This window comes from Leguminivora glycinivorella, chromosome 2 (genome assembly GCF_023078275.1).
Source record: "Leguminivora glycinivorella isolate SPB_JAAS2020 chromosome 2, LegGlyc_1.1, whole genome shotgun sequence".
Taxonomy (NCBI): domain Eukaryota; kingdom Metazoa; phylum Arthropoda; class Insecta; order Lepidoptera; family Tortricidae; genus Leguminivora; species Leguminivora glycinivorella.
This window is the reverse complement of record NC_062972.1, coordinates 4,537,655-4,560,962: the sequence shown is the minus strand read 5'-3', so window position 1 is coordinate 4,560,962 and position 23,308 is coordinate 4,537,655. Positions and strand designations below refer to the sequence as shown.

The 23,308-nt window shown below is 37.4% G+C and overlaps 1 protein-coding gene across 1 annotated transcript; it reads right to left on the bottom strand.

The window, feature by feature from the left end:
• Window positions 1-13,000: 13,000 nt before the first annotated feature.
• LOC125235047 (nuclear receptor subfamily 5 group A member 2-like) lies at window positions 13,001-15,415 on the bottom strand. The gene is made up of 3 exons (XM_048141504.1): window positions 15,400-15,415; window positions 13,918-14,098; window positions 13,001-13,156 (listed from the first exon to the last, which is right to left on the bottom strand). Exons 1-3 carry the CDS (start codon window positions 15,413-15,415, stop codon window positions 13,039-13,041), a joined length of 315 nt encoding a protein of 104 aa, XP_047997461.1. The 3' UTR covers window positions 13,001-13,038.
• Window positions 15,416-23,308: the final 7,893 nt, after the last annotated feature.

Sequence of the window (23,308 nt, the reverse complement as noted above, 5' to 3'; positions counted from 1 at the left end):
TTGGTTAACAAATTGGCAGTATTTTCTCGAGCTTTACGGATTTGATTGATATAGCTGCCATACAAAGCAAAAGCATGTCGTAAGCGACTTTCTCGTGGAATGCCCCCAAATGGGTATGCACCGTTTTAGTTATGCACCGTTTGTCTCTAAATTCAAAATATACCTACCCAATTGGCTGGCGAATTGGCTGTTTCATTGTCCATGACCTACGTTTTCTCCTCACAAAATTTGGCCAAGGTTTGAAATCATACAGCCCGTCTAGCGTAACTCTAACCCTCGTCTAACCTTCCTTGTTGTTTCAGAAGGCGTAAAATTCCGCAGGACCCTCCGAGGCAACGAAGTTTTACTTCACAACGGCTTCAAGTACCCTTATCACCGCAAAGACATCAGTAAACACGGGATCAGAAAGCGATGGCGATGCTCAAAGGAGTATGCGGGCTGTAAAGCTGTTGCGTTGACGACTGTTAATAATACTAACTTAACGATTAGGAAAGAACATAACCATTCACCACAAAGTAAAGCCAAAAATATGCGTCACTTGCAACGTCGAAGTAAGAGTAGTAGTGACGCTAGTGACTAACAGCTTGCAGTATTACTTAGAACTGAATCCATACTAATATTATAAATGTGAAAGTGTGTGTGTCTGTTTGTTTGTCCGTCCTTCACGGCAAAACGGAGCGACTAACTGTCGCGATTTTTGAAGTGGAAATAGATGAAGGAATGGAGAGTAACATAGGCTACATTTCGTATCTTTCTAACGCGAGCGAAGCCGCGGGCAAAAGTTAGTAAATAAATGTTTGACTGTTCGATTGGCTGTTCCAAAAATATGATCGGATTTATTAAATACTTAACTGTCTTATATCTTTGTTCGTTTTTTTTTCTCGTCAAGTCGGGGCTTTATTTGAAGGCTGATGCGTCATTCGTATTCCCCATTCGTAAATCCCACAATGGCATACATTTAAAGCTCAGCCACACATGCGCGTTTTGATAGCGTAGGCGGAGCGGTAGCGGAGCGCAACGATAGCGGTGCACCGGACGAACGCTGGCGTTGCGCCCAGCGGACGCCGGCGGGAACTAACGAGCGCGGATTGCGAGAGGAACGCGCGCGGATTGCGAGTGTTCCGCCAGCGCACCGCTATCATTGCGCTCCGCTAACGCTACGATACCAAAACGCTTCATGTGGACGGATGCTTTACTTAGTACCTTTTTATTTCAGTTATACAGTTCTTCAAAACTCTGAAAGGGCGCGACGTGTTACTGTGCGACGGGTTCAAGTTCACGTACCATCGCATGCAGAGCTCCTTCGGCGGAGACAAGAAGAGATGGCGCTGCTCGAAGGAGAGCTACAGGAGCTGTAAAGCGGTGGTTTTCACGACGGTCACCAACAAAATCTTGGAGTTTAGGAACCAGCATAATCACCTGCCGGACAGTAAAGCTAGAAACATGCGCCATTTGCAGGTGCCGACTGGGAACGATGAATGAATGTCCAGATGCGCGTGTGTGCGGCCGTGCGTTTGTGTCTGTTTAGGGGACTTTTAAGGCGCAAAATACACAGAAGGGATGCACGTCGTAAGACGCGGAACGGACGCCCGCGCCGCGCCGCTCGAGTGTAATTTTTTTCTTTAACACTTTCGCTACCAAGAACCCGACTGTCGGGCACACCGCTCGTAGAAGCGTAGCCGATTACATGGGTTTCCCCGTATGTAGCGAAAATGTCGTAGCGCCGCGTAGAGCCCGGTTTCGAAAGTGTTAATAGGTAATAAGTTATTTAAATGAGTTAAATACATATTTTCATCCTAAGGTATTCAATAACGTTAGATAATAATGTGAGTGATGCGTGGCGAATCAAATATTTTACGCTAAGTTTAATCATAATTTAATGTCTGATAATATTGTCACTCACCCCATAATATTCGTCACGTAATAATGATCGCTTTTTACATCAGAATTTACATAATATATCTGGTTTCGTTTACATTTTATGGCGCTGTAGAGTCGTAGCGCGGCCTACGGCGTAGTATTTTGTAGTATACTCGTAGGTGCCTACGAATACACTACATACAACGTTTTATCTATCATAAGTATTTTTTAAATTTTTAAATTGTTTTGAAGTGTTTTTTTTTTATTTTATTTTTAATTAATAATTATATCTAGGTACGCACTACTTTTTCCCGTTGTTGTGATTGTTTTCCTTAAATAAAGTATCGAATTCTACTCGTAGCTATGATTTTTCAATAAAAGTACCTACCTGTATATTACATCATAGCAGTGACTGGTGGCTAACTAAGCTGGTGAGATATTCAAAATTTTCTTAACACGGGTTGTTTATTAAAAAAGCGCGTGTTCTCGTTTTGAACGTCTCAAAACCATGTTTGTTGACCACCTTAATAAATTGGATTTATATTGACCGGGATACAAACCGTGATTAACTTTTATCGGGACCTCAATAAAAATCAAAAAGGTAATCACGGGCTATACCTATCCCGGTCAATATAAGTCTAATGAGTAATGAAACTAACCGTGAATCATTAACTTAAATATCTTTTTTTTTTTTAGAAAATACCAAAAAATGCATGCTGATATTTCGGTATCGATAATTAAATAATATTTTTCTTGTCTCTAGCAATAATAGTGGAAGACGTGAACGACAAGCGGTACGTGTTGCTGGACGGCTATCGGTTCAGCCTGCAGACCACCAACAACACGGGCGAGCGCTGGCGCTGCGTGCGCCACTGGGACGGCTGCCGTGCCGTCTGCTACGTCAACGACGACGCCCTCGTCAAGGCCATGACGCAGCACAACCACACCGCCGGCGCAAAGCCTAAGAGAATCATCCTTAACAAAGAAACCCCGTTGAAAACGAAATCTGCAAAGAAATCTGAATTTGGCTCTAAAAAAGTAATGAAAAGTTCTAAACCTGTAATTATTAGACTTGATGAAGAAAAGTAAGTAGTAAACGGCGATAAATAATCATCGGTCTTTGGAAAGGGACAATTAACGTCACATAAGCAAGAAAGAGACAACGCTCTGCAATGCTGCTGAGACACCGATGTGCAATCATTATCGCCGGGTACTGTACTGTCGTCTTTAAAACTTTGACTAATTATGACGTGACGCCGGCGTATAAAATATTAAAGTGATCACTACAATAGCTACTTAGCTAGCCGATTACAACATCAAATCAACAAAAAGAGGGTAAAATACAGCCTACAGGCAAAATAGAATATAAAATAATAGAAGCGCCACTGTATACGTAAACTGTTTTGCACGTGGCGACTATTTTGGCAGATTTTGATACTTTTCTATGAGAACAGTTACGTGTTGCTATGACAAAAAAAAAATACACTTTTTTGCCAAGCTCTAAAATGGGCAAACTTTAATTTTGTTTTATACTATAAAGTCTAAATGTAGGTTTTGGAATGAATCTTAATTAGAGCAATCTGTTTCACTAATGGGTATTTGGTCATAAATCTACTAGATACGCTTAAGTAATAAACTAATAAAGACAAAAAACAATCATAAACCTTACTTTTATTTATTCAAACACAAAATAGACAGTTTTTTTTTTCAAGTATAACAAAAATAGTATTTTTGTGTTACCTAACAAGTTATATATTGGTGGAATGATTAATAAATATTTTCTAATTGTACTTTATAACGAAGGTTAATTAATAATTAACCATTATTCGCCACTCTTTAAATACAAGTAATTGAGGTAGTTTGCGTCCACGCACAGAGTATTGTGAAATATTTTATTTTATCTCAATAAATATGTTAATGAGACAATTGATTACAAAAGTGAGGCAAATAACATTTATATATTCACGTCAAATAGACGCAAACTAGCGCTGGACGAAAACTAACACTCTAGGTCTGTCTACGTACCTACAAAAGTCAAGCTCCTGAGCTTTGGAGGAGCTGGCGGTCAAGCGACCAGGGCGGTTACCATGAGTACCATGACGTACTAAAGACGTTCAGTTTAGGTTGAGAGAAAGGGACACAGCTATAGCAGTTACATAGCTCCGTCCCCCTCTCTTAGCCTAAACTGAACGGCTTTAGCACGTCATGGCAACCCCCCAGAATGGCGCAAGAAGGTAAGAGAAGGTGTAACTACTTTTGAAGAAGCTCGATTAGAACACCTAGACCAAAAGCACCTTCAACGGAAGTCTCGACCCAAGCCCTCCTACGCATACACTTACAACGAACAGGGCCAGCTTTACTGCGCACAGTGCGACCGGATATTTAAAACCAAGTTCGGATTCGCGAGCCATATACGTGTGCTCATCAGAGGAAAATGTAAAGGTCGCTGTTGTGGGATACGACATGGAGGACTATATAAAAGTCAACTAAACGTGAATATAATAATCCATCAATCAACCTTTATAGCACCATAGTAAATATACAAAAGATGTTGTTACAATTAGGTAGTAGGTAAAGGTACATACAGTCTCTCATGGACCCTAAAAGGGTATAGCAAACATTTCCTTAAGCCTATATGGGTTATTATTAATCTAAATACTACGAGTATGTGATTAGCTTCTATACATTGGTGCCGTTTACAATCATAATACTAGTAACTATTAAATCAGAAAAAATATAATTAAACTATTTTTATAATATATAAATTCTTCAAAATTAGTTAGTTATAATATTAATTTTATGTCGACTAAAATTGTACAATGCTGCTGTAAAAATAATTGTACAGTATGGGCCCATAATTTCTTGTAATTAAATTGACCTAATTTAAATAAGTAATTATACATTCTTTACGTAACAACGGTCTCTTATTGCTGAATGATTACGTTTTCAGACACTACAAAAATACATTTTCTTTAAACACGTTAACAATAAAATTAAACATTAACTATAAACATATACCTACTAACGTAAAAACAATAAATATAACAAATTATGTTACGGTTGATTGATCAAAGCATACCTACATACCGAACGCTTTTTGTTCATTTCATACCACACAATAGTAGAACCAGACAAAGTAACAAAGTCAGCTCTGGAATGTCAACAAAAGGACCCTAAAACCTCGGTCACACATGCGCGTTTTGAGAGCGTAGGCGAGGCGGAGCGTTAGCGTAGCGTCAGCGGAGCGCATTGATAGCGGTGCGCCGAACGAACGCTGGCGTTGCGCCCAGCGGACGCCGGCGGAAACTAACGAGCGCGGATTGAGAGCGGAATGCGCGCGGATTGCGAGCGGAACGCCAGCGTTCCACCGGCGCTCCGCTATCAATGCGCTCCGCTAGCGCTCCGCTGACGCTACTCTATCAAAACGCTTTATGTGTGGCGGAGGCTAAAACAGCGTGCAACCGAAGTACGTACGCTCATATTGCTCATACGTCATGCGACAGCGGGGCGTACGGCGCATTACATACCCCAGCCAGTAACTTAAATAAGTCCTTAGTCCCTTGTACGTTCGATGCAACGCTACCCGCTCCACCGAACGGGCCGCGACACAGTGACAACAGTTTCAATTGAAAGTTTCAATACTGATAGCGGCGGTCATCACATTGTATGTGGCAGCGCCTAAATGTAGACACATTTACCTTCGGCTGCCGCTCACCCCTGTCACCGTCGAACGAAGTCTTGGCGGAGCCGTAAGGGACCATCCACATACAGGCGACGCATGTCCTGAGACGCGGAATGGACGTCAGCGCCGCGCCACCCGAATGTAATTTAAAAACCGGCCAAGAGCGTGTCGGGCCACGCTCAGTGTAGGGTTCCGTAGTTTTCCGTATTTTTCTCAAAAACTACTGAACCTATCAAGTTCAAAACAATTTTCCTAGAAAGTCTTTATAAAATTCTACTTTTGTGATTTTTTTCATATTTTTTGAACATATGGTTCAAAAGTTAGAGGGGGGGGACCATTTTTTATTTTTGCACTTTGTTGGCGTGATTGATATACATATTGGTACCAAATTTCAGCTTTCTAGTGCTAACGGTTACTGAGATTATCCGCGGACGGACGGACGGACGGACGGACGGACGGACGGACAGACAGACATGGCGAAACTATAAGGGTTCCTAGTTGACTACGGAACCCTAAAAACGACTCCTCAGTACATTTTGTATAGGAAGGACGTAAGACGCGCCCCAAGCGACGTCCCTTGCGCGTCCCTTGCGCGTCCCTTGCGGGCGTCCTTCCTATACAAAATGTACTGAGGAGACGTTTTTTAAATTATACTCAAGCGACGCGGCGCTGACGTCTATTCCGCGTCTTAAGACATGCGTCGCCTGAGTGTGGGTTGACACTAAGGAAGCACCAACATCATTTCTTCCTAACCCCATCATGATCATGCACATTATACAACCTCACTATAGCGTCGTTGGACGTGGTAAGCCTGGCCTTGCAGCCTTTATCGCACTTGTTGCACACCCAGTGCATCTCGTGCTTCTGGTTGAGGTGCTTGGAGCGCTTCTTGAAGCGGTAGCCGCCGAGGAGGATGATGGCGTTGCCGGCGCGCGACCAACAGTAGCGCGGGATCAGGGGATCTAACAACAAGGGAACACTAAACTTATGACAAACTGCTTGAGATAAAACTTAGTTATAATTTTATTATACAGAAGGAGAGTTGGTCTAAAGCTGGCAAAATATTCTAAGGCCATGTTCAGCAGTTGGCGATGAACGTTGCGCCTAGAACAGAATCATGTAAACAGAGTCACTCGTAGTCTGAACTGACATTTCGGTAAAACGTTAACTATAGGTGATGTATATGCTGTCAATCGAAATCAGAGGTTAGTTTTATTTCATGGATTTTGTACCGTTGAGATTCTTCTCTATCAAAGCTTAAAGGAGCTTTGTTCGTAACCTAATTCATATAATTGGGATTCAGGTATTATGTAATATAGATAGAAGCAAAATAAAAAAGAGCAGCATCGATTGGCACATTTATATTTAACAAAAAATCAATAACAACACATAGGTACAACAACATCCAGGTACATTAAGTTAGACTTAACGATGTATAAACTTACAATGCAAATGAGATCAATTACCATTATGAACACCACGTTTTTCGTAATTTTATTATGTCTAATAATTCAATACAGCACAGTCACAGATACAAAGTGTTAACTAACACCTACACTTGAGCACAATGGAAATGGGGAGCTCTATAAAAAATATCCAACACTTTTCAAGTTTGATCCTCCTTCAACACTAGTGCCATAAATGATACAAAACTAGAATCTAGCATGAACTCAATGAAACTTAAACTTCTAACAACTATAACATTCGTCCACACAGAGTATACACATGTAATACATTCTCATCAGTATCTAATAAGTTATCCGTCTAGCTTTCCTAAGCAGCAGCAAAGGATCCATACCAAGGGCTACACACTTGTTAAACCTACAGAACCTGCACCAGTACCGGCTCTGCTTATTGATAACACAGGGCACACTGCCAGTTCCAGTGCATATGTAGCTGACACGCCGGCTGTACAGCACGGAGCGTTTGAAGAACTCCTTACAGCTCTTGCAAGCTCTGATGCTGTTGTAGAGACCCCCGGAGAACTCTTCGCTGCATACGACGCATAAGTATTTGCGGTTCGCCAGAATTTCACGAAGACCTGAGATGGTAAGTGGATTTAAAAAACTGATGATTTGAACAAATATAAGTAGGTACTATGTATTACTGGTAAATTTTAATGCTGGGTTCATGTGCGTCTATTACAAATGTAATCATAAAGGTATCAATGTGCAATGAAAAGGTATTCTGAGAGCGTGGCAGTACACATGATTATATCGCATTCATTTAGTACTTCTTCGAGTTTTACCTACCCTTATACACCACCCTTATGAACCATGTATCTAAAAAGTATGAAGAATTGTCAAAGCTTGTTACAGGGAACGGGACCCAACTTCTTTGTGATTTTTTTGATAAAGAAAAGCAAAGACGCAGTGAGTAATTGTCGTACATTTTTCAAAAGATCAAAATAGATATACCTATTTTGATAAACAGATACGTAATAAAATTTTAAACATTGCTGTAATTAAGTACTACTTTGGGCCAACACATTGCTGTAACAGTTTTCGTATTGTATTTGTTTGATATATCGATAAAAATGTTAAACGTTAGACTTATTTAATAATATATTTGCGGGATTCATAATTATATGAAACTCAAGAAATAATAAAATATTAATTTATTTAATAATTAAAATCAGCATTCTTAAGGCCTTTAGAATATGTTACTTTGTCTTATCTGGGACTTGAAAACCATTGTTATAAGTTTGCTGAAATCAAGACTTAAATACTTTACAAGACATATATAGTTCTCTTATCCGATAATTCATCTTGACAAATTCTATGTAAATTGGCGACATTTTTGTACTCTTCGGAAAGATATGCCTTACCAGAGTCTCGACGGGATGGCAGAGGCAAAGTTGCTATAAAATGTTTGGCATCTTTAATAACACTTTCTAATGTTTTGTTATAACCACCACGACTTCCACGTCTATCTTCGAGCGGAAAGCCTGCTATCATAAAGTCGAGTGTGTAATATGTAGTACATTGTGCAACAAGGGGAGGAAGTTGAATGTTAGTAACGAGAATAAGTTAAATCGCGACGGCTTGCCGGTCGTTAATAAAGTACTGAAACATTTTAGATCTATTACGTGCAGCAGTTTTACTTGGCCTTTTAACTGAACGACGAACAGCACATTGTGATATCCACTCGTTTCTCCGTCGATCACTGGCAAGCCCCCAATAGTGCTAAAAAATACTTCTCCGTATTTTTTCAGAAATGATTTCACAATTGTTACCACAGTTGACCCCAACACATGGATTTGGTTTCATGCATTTACTTTCAATTATCTTTCCTTTTGTATTAATATATTTTTCTCCTTTCTTTTTAGTTTTCTGGTATTTTTTTCTAAGTTTCCCCTTTGATGGAAAATTTTCCGAGGAAAGTTCATAGAATATTTCAAAATCACTAGTATTGTCCTTTTTAGACCTAAAAAACTACAATGATTAGTAAAATATTCATATTCTTTTCTGACATAAGGTAAAACTTTTATTTTAAAGATGTGTTTAAAACACAGAATCACCAGAGAGCCCAGAAACCTGACTCTATAAAATTAACACGTTAAAAAGTGAAGCCAAAAATTTACTGTCTTTATGGCTTTTACTTTATTTAATATTATAAAAATCGAATGAAAGAGTTATATTGCAATATGTATGAAATACGAAAAAAAATCCTAAAACAATAGTAATATTAATTAAGCATATATTACAGCTGTACTAAATAGAAATGCCTACAGTCATTAGGTATAGGAATCGATATGAATTTTCACCGATTTTCGATGTTTACGGTCAGGGTCAGGGTGCTTTGGGATCTTCTTGCAACAAATCGCTTACTATTTATCGAATTTTGTAAAACATTAAATTAAGCGCTTCCGAACGTGTTGTTCCGGTCAGTACATAACTTAGACAGACAAAGAAAAAATAGAATACGCGCTCGGTACCATCTACCTTACGTCAAAAAGTGACAAAAAGCATTTTGTATTTTGAAGTGGTAGAAAATACAAAATACTTGTACTAAAAAGTATTTCAAATAAAATACAAAATAGTTTTCGATAAAAGTATTTAAAATACCAAATACAAAATAGGTATTTTGTATTTTGTATATCTATTTGAAATGCTTTTATTTCAAATAGTTAACATCTCTGGTGCCCTACTATGGCTACTATCCTTATAGCAGGCAGCTAATGTAGACACTCTTGTCAAATGTGTACACTTCACATCAGTAACGATCTATTTATAATTCTAAACAGTGCTAATACCGCTGGTTTTTTTAGTGTGATTTATTTATTACATGTGCGCTTTAAAGAAACATGTGACGCAGTACCCTTTATCACATTGTATACAATATGACTTTATTTTCTTTACTTTATTATGTGCTTCCCTGCAGCTATGTTTAACGCGCAGCGTTTGATAGCATCCTACACAAATTCTTCTTTTGCTGCTCTTTCTCTCTAAGACATGTTTTTCTTTCAAAATTACGTCTCGAGGCAGTGGGTTATCTGCAAAAACAATATGTTTAATAACGTTACAAAACTTACAAATGACATATCGATCAACCGTGGGTGTAGTGTAATTTTACATAATTACTCTAACTTGCTAACAAGGAGACACTAAAAAATGACTGGTTACAGTCACAAATTAGAAGCCAAAGTGAATCGTATCAATAGCAAAATAAGGCAAATTTTTGTAAAATACTCATTTGCAGTGAGCTTTAGTAATCACCGGACAAAATTTTGAAATATTGAACACGTAGCTATCAATATGTACAGAATTAGGTAATAAACTTTGTGTCACAAATCACAAGTTCTAGGTATCAAGGATAAATCAGTGATTGAAAACATACAATACGACGCTGATTAGATTAATTTTAATTCATATCATGAATGACATATGTATGGTATTAAAACATGAAAGACATAACGCTTTGTTGCACCCTGCACAGTAGGTGTTAACCTTCTTGACTTTGTTATCTGCTTGTCGACTGGTGAGTGTGGCGCGCAGGTTTCGGTAGCACTCCGCACAAGCCCTCCTTTGATGGCTTCTTTTTTCGAAAGTGTGTATCTTCTTTAAGGGATTTTTATGTTCTGGAATGGAAGTATACGTAATAACCAATAGTAGAAAAACCTGGCCTACTTTATAAGCCTACTTTACCCTTCAGAATAAGACGTCTATTATAAATTCCGCTACCCCGAGCGAGTGTTTTGGCATTTACCCCAGCACCGCAAGCGTATGCACTTTCTTGCGAATTGTGAATTAAACGTTAAGATTTCATCGAGGATATGACAGTATAAAAAAAACAGATAATACACAAACCTATCTGTTTTAATTCACTCAATGAATTATCAGAAATGACATATGTGTTTGGTTAAAACATTTCAGACAGTACCCTTTACTACACTGAACACAGTACGTTTTAATTTTCTTGACTTTTTCTGTGCCTCACTGAGGCTAAGTGTGGTCCGTAGGTTTTTGTAGCATCCCACACAATTTCTTTTTTTGTCACCTTTATTCGCAAACGTGTGTATCTCCCTCAAAACATTACGTCGATAATCTGAAGGAAAAAATAATTGAATTAGTTAAGAATAAAAATAATTTTACTGATGAAACTGTTTTCAATCTCAAAGCACTTAAATATGATACTTGATAGAAAAAACCTGCTTTATTAACAATACCCAATGAGAGTTTTAAATGATTCACGGTTAGTTTCATAAGACTTATATTGACTGGAATATAAACCGTGATTACCTTTTTGATTTTTATTGAGATCCCGATATTTCGACGCAGTTGCATGCGTGTGTAGAGAGACAACCAGCGTTTATGCCGTATGTCAAGAGGACAGATAACATCTCTAAAATACTAAATAATTACTCTGTGTTAACTATCTTTACCCCGAACAGGAAAATTGCACAATTTTGACGGTCACCTAAAGATAATTTTCCTCTGGAAAAACCTAGTGTCTACAAAGTTGACTGCAGCTGCGGCAGTTCATTCATAGGGCATCCCACTCGTCCCATATTGTGTCATTGTTTTATGTACAGACTAATATACTCATACTCATACTCATATTTATTAATAATATCAATTACAGGTCAAGCTTACATATTATAATTACAATCACAGAACAATTCGTGAATTTATATAGGTATACATATTATATATTTTGTTTATTATATATTTATTATAATGCAAATTGTATATTTTGCTATATATTTTGTTTTCGAATAAAACACCGATAAATGGAAACAATGAGTTTATCGGGCAATGAAAAGTGTTTAGAAGAGAATTTACTCTGTCTGTAATTAACTACAATCGCAAGTAAGAGATCCTTAACTCAAAAAAAGTCGAAACCTTACAAGAAAACAAAAAGAGACTACATTAAAATGTTCATCTGTCGATTTGTAGGTTTATTAAATCACATATACAATTATTTTAAATACACGTTTTATTTCACTGTCAAATTTTTATCACAAAACACGAATTCGGTAAGTTATATTCACTTTATAATTTTATTTAACTAACACTTACATTTACAAATATTCCTAATAAAAAATAGCTCTAGTAAAAACATAACAAAATATTGTTAAGTTGAAATAAAAGACAAACCTAAATATAAAATTGTACACATAGTTACGGCGAGATACCTTTAATTTATGATGGGTGAATAGTTTCTATGATTGAATCTTGAGAGTAGCGAGAGATTCTTAAATGGAATCCTAAGCGTAGTGTGGCATTTAAATATTATCGCCCAAAGTGGACTAAGTAGACTTGTTTGACATGATTTAAACATAATATTAATTCCAATATCAATTAATATTGATATACCTAGATTGGTGTTTTGCTTTGTGTACTTTATGTGTTACTTGATATCTAGGTTAAGTTAGGTTTAGTTTTTTTTTTTGACGTGTAATTTTTATTGTGTAATATGTTAATGTAATTAAATAAATCTTGATTGACAAATACCAACACATTAAAACTAATGGCAGTAAAAAATCACACCATTTTCTTTTCTTTCACTAATACATCAGACCATCCTATTCAGTTCCTGAATATAAAAGGCACCATTGAAATTATAACTACCCATAACAATAAACATTGTATAAAAATTACATTCAATAGCTAAAAATTCATTTTTTTTTCTAAAGGCGCAACCACACTGACCCCTTAGTCGTATCAAAATACGCGGTGAACGATCCAGTAGGATTATAGGTAGTTCGCGGGTTTTTACTTTTGAGCAATATACCATTCACGCATCTCAATCTACATTTAAAAAAATTAAACTACCTAACCAATTAACTTAGCAACCGAGACAACATTCAAAATGTGTAGGAAAAACCAACAAGAGGTACTAAAAAATAGAGTAAGTAGTTCGCTACGCAGATCAAACGTTTGTTCTGCATAGCGTTAGCGAACTACTTACTCTATTTTTTAGTACCTATTGTTGGTTTTTCCTACAAATTTTGAATGTTGTCTCGGTTGCTAGAAGTCCATTTAGTCACGTGACTACGGTGTATATCGAGGTGCTCCCCCAATTCTGGAGAGGGACGAATGCTTTCCCCCCCTTTCTCCGGACATCCTCACCAGCTGAGTCAACATCCCCACGCGCTTGCATTTCTCGAACCTACAAAGATAACAAGATGATTTTATTTATCTCATGCATTTGCAAAATACGTAGTATACATTTATTTATGCTAAAATAATTCTTCAACCAATAGTTAGCTGTTTTTAATTTTAAAAAAATTGGCACTCAGTCATCAAGATGCTAAAGTAATCACGAAGCGGTCTAATAGATGGCCAGACAATATCGGAATTTGACTTTTTATCATCACGTACCTTTTATTTATTTAAACTTTATTGCACAGTGAAAAAAAACATACAAAAGGCGAATGCCAGAAGGCATTCTCTACCAGCTAAACTTTGGGCCAAACAGAGATCTATAATCTAGTTTTTGAGTGTTACAGACTATAGAAACAGTGTCATGACAGCTAGGACGAGAGAGTTTTTCATGACCGCACAGGAGGATTATACAGAGATTAAATAAGTTTTTTGAATAAATTTCATTGTACACGACTCGATTTTTATTCGACTGTACCTTTCAACAGTCATTTATTGGTCTCCGAGACGTTTCTAATAATCCCTTACTCGATGGAGATACAACGTTTCATGACAGAGTTCCTATGACCACCTTTCTGCTGCATCATCAGATCAGCTCCATGATTCCATAATATTGCATTGTCACGTGTCAAGATTCACATTATGTGTGCAAAATTTCAGCTCACTTGGAAACCGGGATGTGGGTCAAATTTTGACGCACACTAACATACTAACAAGGCAAGTTGAATAAAAGCTTGTAATAAAAAACGACAGCTATGTTAAACTCACCTACAAGACGGACATTTTTTCCTCGTATTGATCTTAATAGAACAAATGGAGTCCCTGACGCAGTTGTACGTCTTATGCTGCATGACGCTGCGCTTGAAGAAGGTTTTGCAGGACTCGCAGGTGTAGATGCCGTAGTGGTAGCCATTGGCGACGTCACCGCACACGGGGCATGCCACTAAACCTGTAAAGTGACAGATGTGTTTATATTGTCTTCGGTTATCGCGATTATTATCGAGGCTTTGGTTGTTTTGACATAGTGCGGTCAGAATGCAGTGGCCCGCCGTGGCGTCTGCATAATCTCCTTTACCCGCTAACTCGGCAGACAAAATGACACACTATATATACATACTTATGTTTATTATATATATATTTCCTCATATCTTATATTTCTTCATAACTAACAAAATTGCGATAACTGCTAAGAACCTTTTTCCTTGTGACAGACATTCCAATCATAGTTCCTACTGCATATAATTGAAAAAAAAAGAGTGCTTAGTTAAGTAAGGAATATTTAATTTTAGATTAGTTTAATTTAATTTTAAGTACCAATGGGTTCGGTAACACAGGATATCCTAGCTCAGAGACCAAAGGCTTGTTTCCCCACTGTATTTGTTTTTAAATTAATGAATATTTCTATTTCTATATTTCTAATGTGTTTGACGATGTTCGAGAGCGGTCGATCTTGCTCGCCACCGTATATCCGTTGTAGATGGTGATAACGACATCAAATATAGTATCTGTATGCTATATTTGAAAATGGTCGGATGTGTTAGTGAATGGAGTCTGTACGCCGCGGACGGGACGCTGCGCCGCCGCCTGCGATGGTTCAGAACGACCAAATCCTAATGAAGTACAATGTTTCAAATGGATTATACCGCAAGTATGAGTTTAAAATGCATCCTGCGCAATATATAATATCCGGTATATAATGTAGAAAACACTGAACATAATAAAAAATAACTCATTTAATTATCTTTCCATGGGTGCGCAATTGTGTTTAAAATAAGGTATTCTTTTTTGATGGTGAAATGGTGTGACTTTTTATAGAAATGATAATTCATCAATATTTCATATACCTATTTATTACTTAATGATTCATTAATTAAAAACATAAATAATTAATATTTATAAAATAGTCTTATTACATTTATTTGATAAGTCTTCAATCAATGTACATAATATATTTATTACTGTATTTTGTTCTTAGATTGTTTTTAGTAAGCAATTGAGTAAAAAACGTTAATAGCTGTATTTGGGCCCCTGATGCTATTAACATTGGGATTACAATATTATCAGTTTAACGTGATTAAAACAGTTTTAATACTATGTGCGATTAATTTATATTAATGAAAACAAACGCATTAACATTCAGTATAATCACACAATTTCTTTTCTTCCACACACTAATAATAATTCATCAGACCCCCTCTTTTCAGTCCCTGCATATAAAAGGCACCATTTAAATTATAAAATAAGAACTACCCATAACAATAAACATTGTATAAACATTACATAGCAATCACATCTACCCGTTCAATCACACATTTAACGTGGTTAGATAACACTAGTTAAAGTATACTCAAAAGACATACATTATAACATTAATTAATGAATCTACGGTTATACTCACGTTATTATATCGCTATTGCTGCGACATGTTTCGGGCCAATTCAAACATAGCCGTCGCGTGAACTATATGCCTGAAGAGGGGCCTCCGAATTGGCCCGAAACATGTCGCAGCAATAGCGATATAATAACGTGAGTACAACCGTAGATTCATTAATTATTTGAATATGTCTCACGAAAGTATACATTATAACATTATCATTATGTTTCAGTCTAGAATTTGACTGCCGCTATTGCAATCAATGGAAGTTATTTTGATTTAAAGATTAACAAGATTTTTTTGTATATTTTTATCGAACGTTTCGTTTTATTTTTACACAGCAAAAGGGCGTGTAAGTACAAGTTTTTAATAGGTTGGCAACGCGCATGTGACACTTCTTGAGTTGCAGGCGTCCATAGGTTACGGTGATTGCTTTCCATCAGGCGCACGGTATGCTTGTTTGCCACAGTAGTATAAAAAAACTTTCATTGTCAGCACTAGTACAAGTGATGATACCTTAACACAATCATATTGGCCTATTTTAGAATTAGGATTAGGACATTAAAAAGGACTACCTATAATTTTAACCAAACTCTTTTTTTACTTCGCTTGTAAGAACTCAAATCAATTACGTCAACTTTGTGGTCTTGCTTTCTTCTGACTTCATTTCAACCACATACGGGAATTGAAGTTTCCCCAGGACGCCTCCAACTTTGGAGGGAAACGAATGCCTTCCTCCCCTTTCTCCGCTCTTCCTCACTAGCTGCGTCAGCATGCCAGCCTTCTTGCATTTCTCAAACCTACAAAAACAACACAAACACAAATAAACGATATGAAAAATAGGTACGCAGTACACGTTTACTTTCGGTGAAAAAAACGTTAAATGATTTTTTAAATCTTGGTAAATTTCGCAATATCTAAATTGACAAATTTTGGTACCCAGTCATCACTAAGCTAACCACGAAATGTGTGCCAAGACCGCTCTTAAGGTACAGTGATGGGCCTATGAGACAGCCAGACAATTTCGACGCACTTCTCAGCTTTTGAGTATATTGCACATAATCAGGAGAATAAGACTGAGAATCATAAGCCACCAAACGGATGCCGCGACGCGGACGTACCAGGCAGACGGAGATGGCGGGACGGCTTTGACACCTTCATGATTAACTGGCCAGAAATGGCACACAACGGAAGTTGTGGAAATCACGGGGAGAGGAGAAAGGCCTTTGCCTGGTAATGAGATATATAAACAGGTATTTTAAATAACCTAACCTAACCACAAAGTTAAAATTTGGAAAAAAAGCCCGACCGCGACATAGTGGACCGATTTCCATGAAACATGGCTAAGAACACTCCGACTAATTCAGCTTTCAAACGAAAAAAAACTAAATCTAAAACGGTTCATCCCTTCGGGAGCTACAATTCCACAGACAGACACACACACAAACAGACAGACAAACAGTCAAACTTATAACACCTCGTCATTTTTGCGTCGGGGGTTAAAAAAGACCGAGAAGACATTTATATACTCACCTACAAAACGCGCATTTAGTCCTCGTGTTGATCTTGATGTGACAGTTGTTGGCGTCCCGGATGCACTTGTAGGTGGCCTGCTTCGCCACGCTGCGCTTGAAGAAGGACTTGCAGGACTCACACGTGTATATGCCGTAGTGGTAGCCGTTGGCCACGTCACCGCATACCGGGCATGCCACTAAGCCTGTAAAAACACAACAAATACTATCTTAATGTGACTGCCATTTAAAGACAGCTCAGTTTCTTAAATATTTGCTGAAAGACATTATTACGGCGTAAGTTTGTAATTGGGCACAGAAAGTGGAGATGGGCTGGGCACATTGCCAGCCAGGATGGACCATAATCGCTGGGAGAGACGAACTATGGTGTGGAAGCCCGCTAACACCCGCGGTCGTGGCAAGCCGCCCCTTAGATGGAGAGATGACATCTGCCAACTAGCTGGCGATAACGGATGCGTATGGCAATGGACCGACAAGCGTGGAGGAATGGAAAGGAGGCCTATGTCCGAAGACGGGCGCTATAAAGGCTGCTATAGATACATAGATAGAGATAGAAGTTTGCCTTTATATACATAATTTACTTTCTCTCCGTGTTGTATACCTGCGCTTCTACTATTATATCGCCAAGTATAGTTGTTTAATTTCGTGAAATAAAACTATGGAAACGGATTAAATCGCGTATAATGAATTTATAATTCATCCCGACGTTTCGAACACTCGAATCTAAAACGAAAACGTGTCTCGAATTTCGGTTTAATTTCAACATTAACGTAGAAAATACTAAAAAGTATAACCAACTCGTTTCCTTTCTCTTGCGTGCTCAATTATATTTTCCATACAAATGCTAAATGGTTTTGGTAATGAAACTAACTCAATATTTTGTTTACATTTTATTAAACATAAAAATTGAAGAAATAAAACAATATACTTAACAACATCACATTGTATATAATCAATTACAGTAACCATTTTTCAAAAATGCAACTTATTAAATAATTCTTACTGCATTATGTGCAACATTACTTTTAATAAATGAGCATTAAATAAAACCACAACTGACTTATGATTATACGTATTTACAAATCTAAAACATAATTACGAACTTAATCAAGTGGAACAACGAGTAAGCGTAACGCGTAAAGTACCCGGTAAAATCTGTAGTGCAAAAATCTACCTACAGGATATAAAATAATTGGTAATCAAAGATTCATTTTTTACAATACGTGATTCTTAAGTGAGCAGTTCCCGAATACTTTGCACATAGCCACGTCAGCAAATTTTAATTGATCCTATTTTGTTACCAACATTTAGTGATATAAGTCGACTTTCGTAAGATATGTACAGGATAATTTGTTGTGTTGTGGTGTGTTGTTATGTCACAGTTTCGTTTCCTTTCGACCCCTTATTTGCCAAGAGTGGCACTGAAGCTTTAGTAGTTTCATGTGCTCTGCCTACCCCTTTATGGGATACAGGCGTGATTGTATGTATGTATGTAATTGTTATAATTAAGGAAATATAGATACTAGAAAACCTTAATGACCAAATAAAACTTACTGAAATCTCAATTCAAGAGATAAATCTTGGTAACAAAATAGGAATAATAAAAACAAATTTAACTTTTTCCTTAATATTTGTACAAACTTTTCGAGAACTGCTGAAATCACTATTAAACCGCCACATACTATGGTCGTATTCACAACAGTGGCAATTGTCGGCCGGCAGTGACACTCCGCAGTTAATTGCCTGTTCAACAAGGAAACATTGACGTTGAGTTACAATCTTACTCGTACTTATCAACCCAGAAATATGCACAGAATTGTCAGTGTCAAGTAAGTGTCAATGTCGGTGAAATAGCCCAATGGTCGTAAGCGAGCAACGGCGGCTTTTTAATGTATTTTTTTTTATACCACGTCGGTGACAAACAGGTATACGGCCCGCCTGATGGAAAGCGGTCACCGTAACCTATGGACGCCCGCAACTCAAGGGGTGTCACGTGCGCGTTGCCGACCCATTAGAAACTTGTACACTCCTTTTTTTTTTCATGTATGCTTGTGTGCAAACATAATTAGGTAAGGTACAGCGGGGCAAATCTCGACTGGGGGGCAAATGTAACGGGTCCATTTCTTCCATATTTTACAATGTTTGCATTTTTAAATAGAGTGTCCGTCGGTTATATTATGGTAGGCGTGTCCAGTGGATACATGTAGAACTCAACATCATAGTATAATAATGGAAAAAATGGATCAGTTACAATTGCCACATAGTCGAGATTTGTCCCGCTGTACCTTAAGTGCAATGTTCCAATTGCTTGGCTTTGATTTTTTAGCACCTCGCCGCGTGCCGCTGGTCCGTCTGCAGCTCAACACTATGGTATGTAGCCTTGGTCATCGTAGTGTACGGATTAGAAGCCGTTCATTTTCGTGACAGACTCACTTCAGGGTACAGGCTTTGATTGTTCTTGGTCTTAGCGAAGTGCCTCTTTGTGGACTAGCCATGCAGCCGAAGTAGTTGTGCTTGCATTGCTACCTTTCATTGCTGCGGTGAGTAACCCCGTTACATCCGACGTCGCTTTATGCACTGCCATCGCTCATGTTCCTTGTTGGAGGCTTTGCTAAAGTAGCGACAGCTGCAATGGAGATACCTGTCCACTGTCGAGAAAAACTTCCTCCCGGTCATGGGCTATGATTATGGTTGAGATTAGCGAAGCATACGACGCCCGCACGCGTGTGTATGACAGCCTTACACCCGAAGTAGCTCCGGCGACTGCACTGCCACCGCTCGCGCTCGTTGCGTGTGTAGTGCAGGGAGAATCTGAAGCCGTCTACTATCATGATGGGCTTCTGGTTGCGGGACATCGCGTACGTTACTGAAATTAGAAAAAGTGTTTAAGGTTTTGGACGTTAGGGACCGTCCACACTCAAGAGACGCATGTCCGCCGACGCGGAACGGATGGGAAGTCCTTCCTATACAAAATGTACTGAGGAAACGTTTTTTAAATTACATTCAGGCGGCGTGGCGCTGACGTCCGTTCCGCGTCGGCGGACATGCGTCTCTTAAGTGTTGACGGTCCCTTAGATACCTTAGTTTATTTAAAGCCATGCGTCTTCGAAGCCAACATGCGTCAAGTTCCTGCTGGTTGATATCTGACCGGAACACTAGAAGAGAGCGATTTTCATATTTTTTGTATTTAAATTTGCTGCCTGAAATGGAATTTGTCACGCCACGCTAATAGTTGAAAAGAGAAATTATATTCGATGAATATAATGGATATGCCTTATAATGCTCTACATGATTGGGTATACAAAGTGTCTTTAATACTTAACCTAAATAATAAAAAATAAAATAAAATTTCCTTCTACATAAAGTTTATTGCAATATTGATATTCCACAGACTAATACTACTTACAGCAGTAACTGTGATGCGAAATTGAGATCATAAGCTTCGTCTAACGATATTAACCTAAGTAGCTACCATAAATATGAAAGAACTATCACAAATTTATTTGATTTACTTAAATGCTGTTAAATGCATACAAATGTTTGTAATTTTATGTACATTATGTCCTATAAATCATATGTATCGAATACTATTATGTATTTCATTAAATACCTTCATTATGAGAAACTCATGATATGATACCAAAATGCGGTATTTTGTAAATTACAATTATGGAGATAAAGAGTACGAAGAAAATTAAAATGTAAAATAAATTACAAATAGTAATAAATATCACGGGCTGCGTTTTGTAACTGACCAGAGAAAACCATAGTTACTAAAAATAGCAAAAACCTTTAAACACAAAACGACATAATATTTAACTATGGCTAGCACCATAGTCAAAAATGTTATATTACAATGACCAAACTAACAATAAGTACCTACTAGAAAATAACCAGTCTTTTTCACATTTCACGAAAAGATCACAACCCGAATATGTATAACCCAACATAACAAACACATAAAAATTATCACACGGGTATTTACACCAAAAAAACTTGAACTTTTTTATTCTTAATAACTACAAATTCTAACTAGAATAAATGACTAATCATAAATGCGATTACATATTATTTTTATTCAAAAGAAAAATACAGTTCCAAATAGATCACCTCAAGAATAGACTAGACTTTGACCAAACCCTTCTAATATCAGTAGTCCTCTAGACTCATTGCTATGCAACGGCATGGTAGAGCAATGAAAACTGCTCACATTTTAAAACTTTTAGTTAACTAAAATGATCAATGAGAACCGTTTTCCTTGCTCCCAATTATATGTACACATGAGACTTACACCCTCCTCTACATCAGTAATTCATCTTCACAAGTCTTGACAATAATTTGTTCTGACAGGGACAGATTCAATATCGGTCTCCCTCTATTTATCAGAAGTTCAGCGGCATCATGGTTATGGTATCCTTTTACTTCAATGATGTTTGTTCCTGACGTCTTCACTACGGCCTTGCAACATTTGTAGGAGTGAGTGGAGCAGGTCCACCTCACGATGCCGTTCCTCACTGAGTGCTTGCAGTAGGTATAGTTCTTGTAGACGATGAGTGGTTTCCCTCGTAGGGATTGGATGAAGAATGCTTCCTTGCCTGAAAAATATTGTTAGTCAGATATTGCCAAAACTGGGCTAGGCCACGAAATGTCACAGCGTCAACGCGCATAGACGCTTGACGCCGCCAGTGAAAAACATTCAGGCATTGCAAACGAGCACACACCGTTGCAAGGTCTGAGCCATAAGTCATAAGTACATACATTGCGTACAGTCCTTACTGCAACATAGAATATGAACCCTTCCCCTCTTGCATAGAATTTCGTATGAATTGGTGTTGAGACTATACTGCATTGCTGACAGCACAATAAGCTGATTCAAATTGTAATGATCCCAATAACAAAAAATAATCAATTTCTTTTAAGAACAGACAAATCACAAATGCAAATATGTTTACTTTGTTAAATATTTATTAGAAATAGAGAGCAAAGGAACATGAGTATGTATTTAATACTGTATGTCGCTTTTGTACTATTTAGAGAATATATAAGGCAAGATATATTTAAGAGATCACAATTATCAAAGCATGTATCACACATTTAGCACCTATACGTTACCTTAACTATTTTATTCTTAATTATAATACTGAAACAACCAAACGCGTCACTTCCATGGTAGTTAAGTACAGAAATTTTACTCAGCTCGACTACCTTTAGTTGCTTCAGAGCAGTGAGTTGATATTTTTTGCATTTTATGCTGCATTTTGTTGTTACGGAAGACTCTTAAAATATATTTAGATTCATTTGAGAAATGTGTAAAAGCGGTAAGCGTGAAAACACCATCCGCTGGTGCTTAAAAAATAGGTGTTATTTAATAAGAGCAAATATAAAAATTAGCTTACAAGTTACAAATGGTAATTAATGTGTAGATTTGTAATTACAGAACAAAATAGTCGATTTAATATCTTCATAAAATTATCGTAAAGTATCTACCTACTTAAGATTATTTTTCAGTAGAGACACCTCGTCATTGTCATTTCTGGACATGAAAATTAACATTATTGAGTCGCAGTATTCTCTTCGTCAGACGAAGAACTCCGTGGGCAGATGGTTGTGCAAGTTCTTCGCATACACTACTTTGTCCTTGTCAGTGTAGACTCTGGCCGGGCAGCCATGCGTGTGAGTGTGACAGGACCAGCTCCACTTGTCTTCCGTCTCATTCTCTCCTGTGAACGTGAAGTCACCGAGTTTGAGGAGACGCTCGCCGTCGCGTGACGTCATGAATTTTACTGAAACATAACATATTTGGTCTTATTACGCAGGAATATACTAAAAGAAGACTTTCTTTCACCTATAACCAAGTTAAGAGCACGTCTTAAAAGAAAACTATAGTCAAATAAAATTAATTCATTATTTATTATTAACACCATATATAAATAAAGAATTTATATTCAGCATTCAGTGTCTAAACCAAAAACAAAACATACCTTGTTACCAAACAATATGAAATAATATGCGAATGCAAAATTGAAAACTAAACCAAACTCTATTCTCATAAAGTATTTTCACCCTTACAAATTTTGCAACAACTCAAATATACCTTGATAACTTCCTTCGAAACATTACAATATTTAGTTTTAATTTCATTATCCATAACATCTTTGTCAGCATGAGAAAACAGTAAATGCATAGTATGAAGAACACCAAACAGCTCATCAGTAGATACGTAGAATTTGATACAATGATTAACTTCATCTTT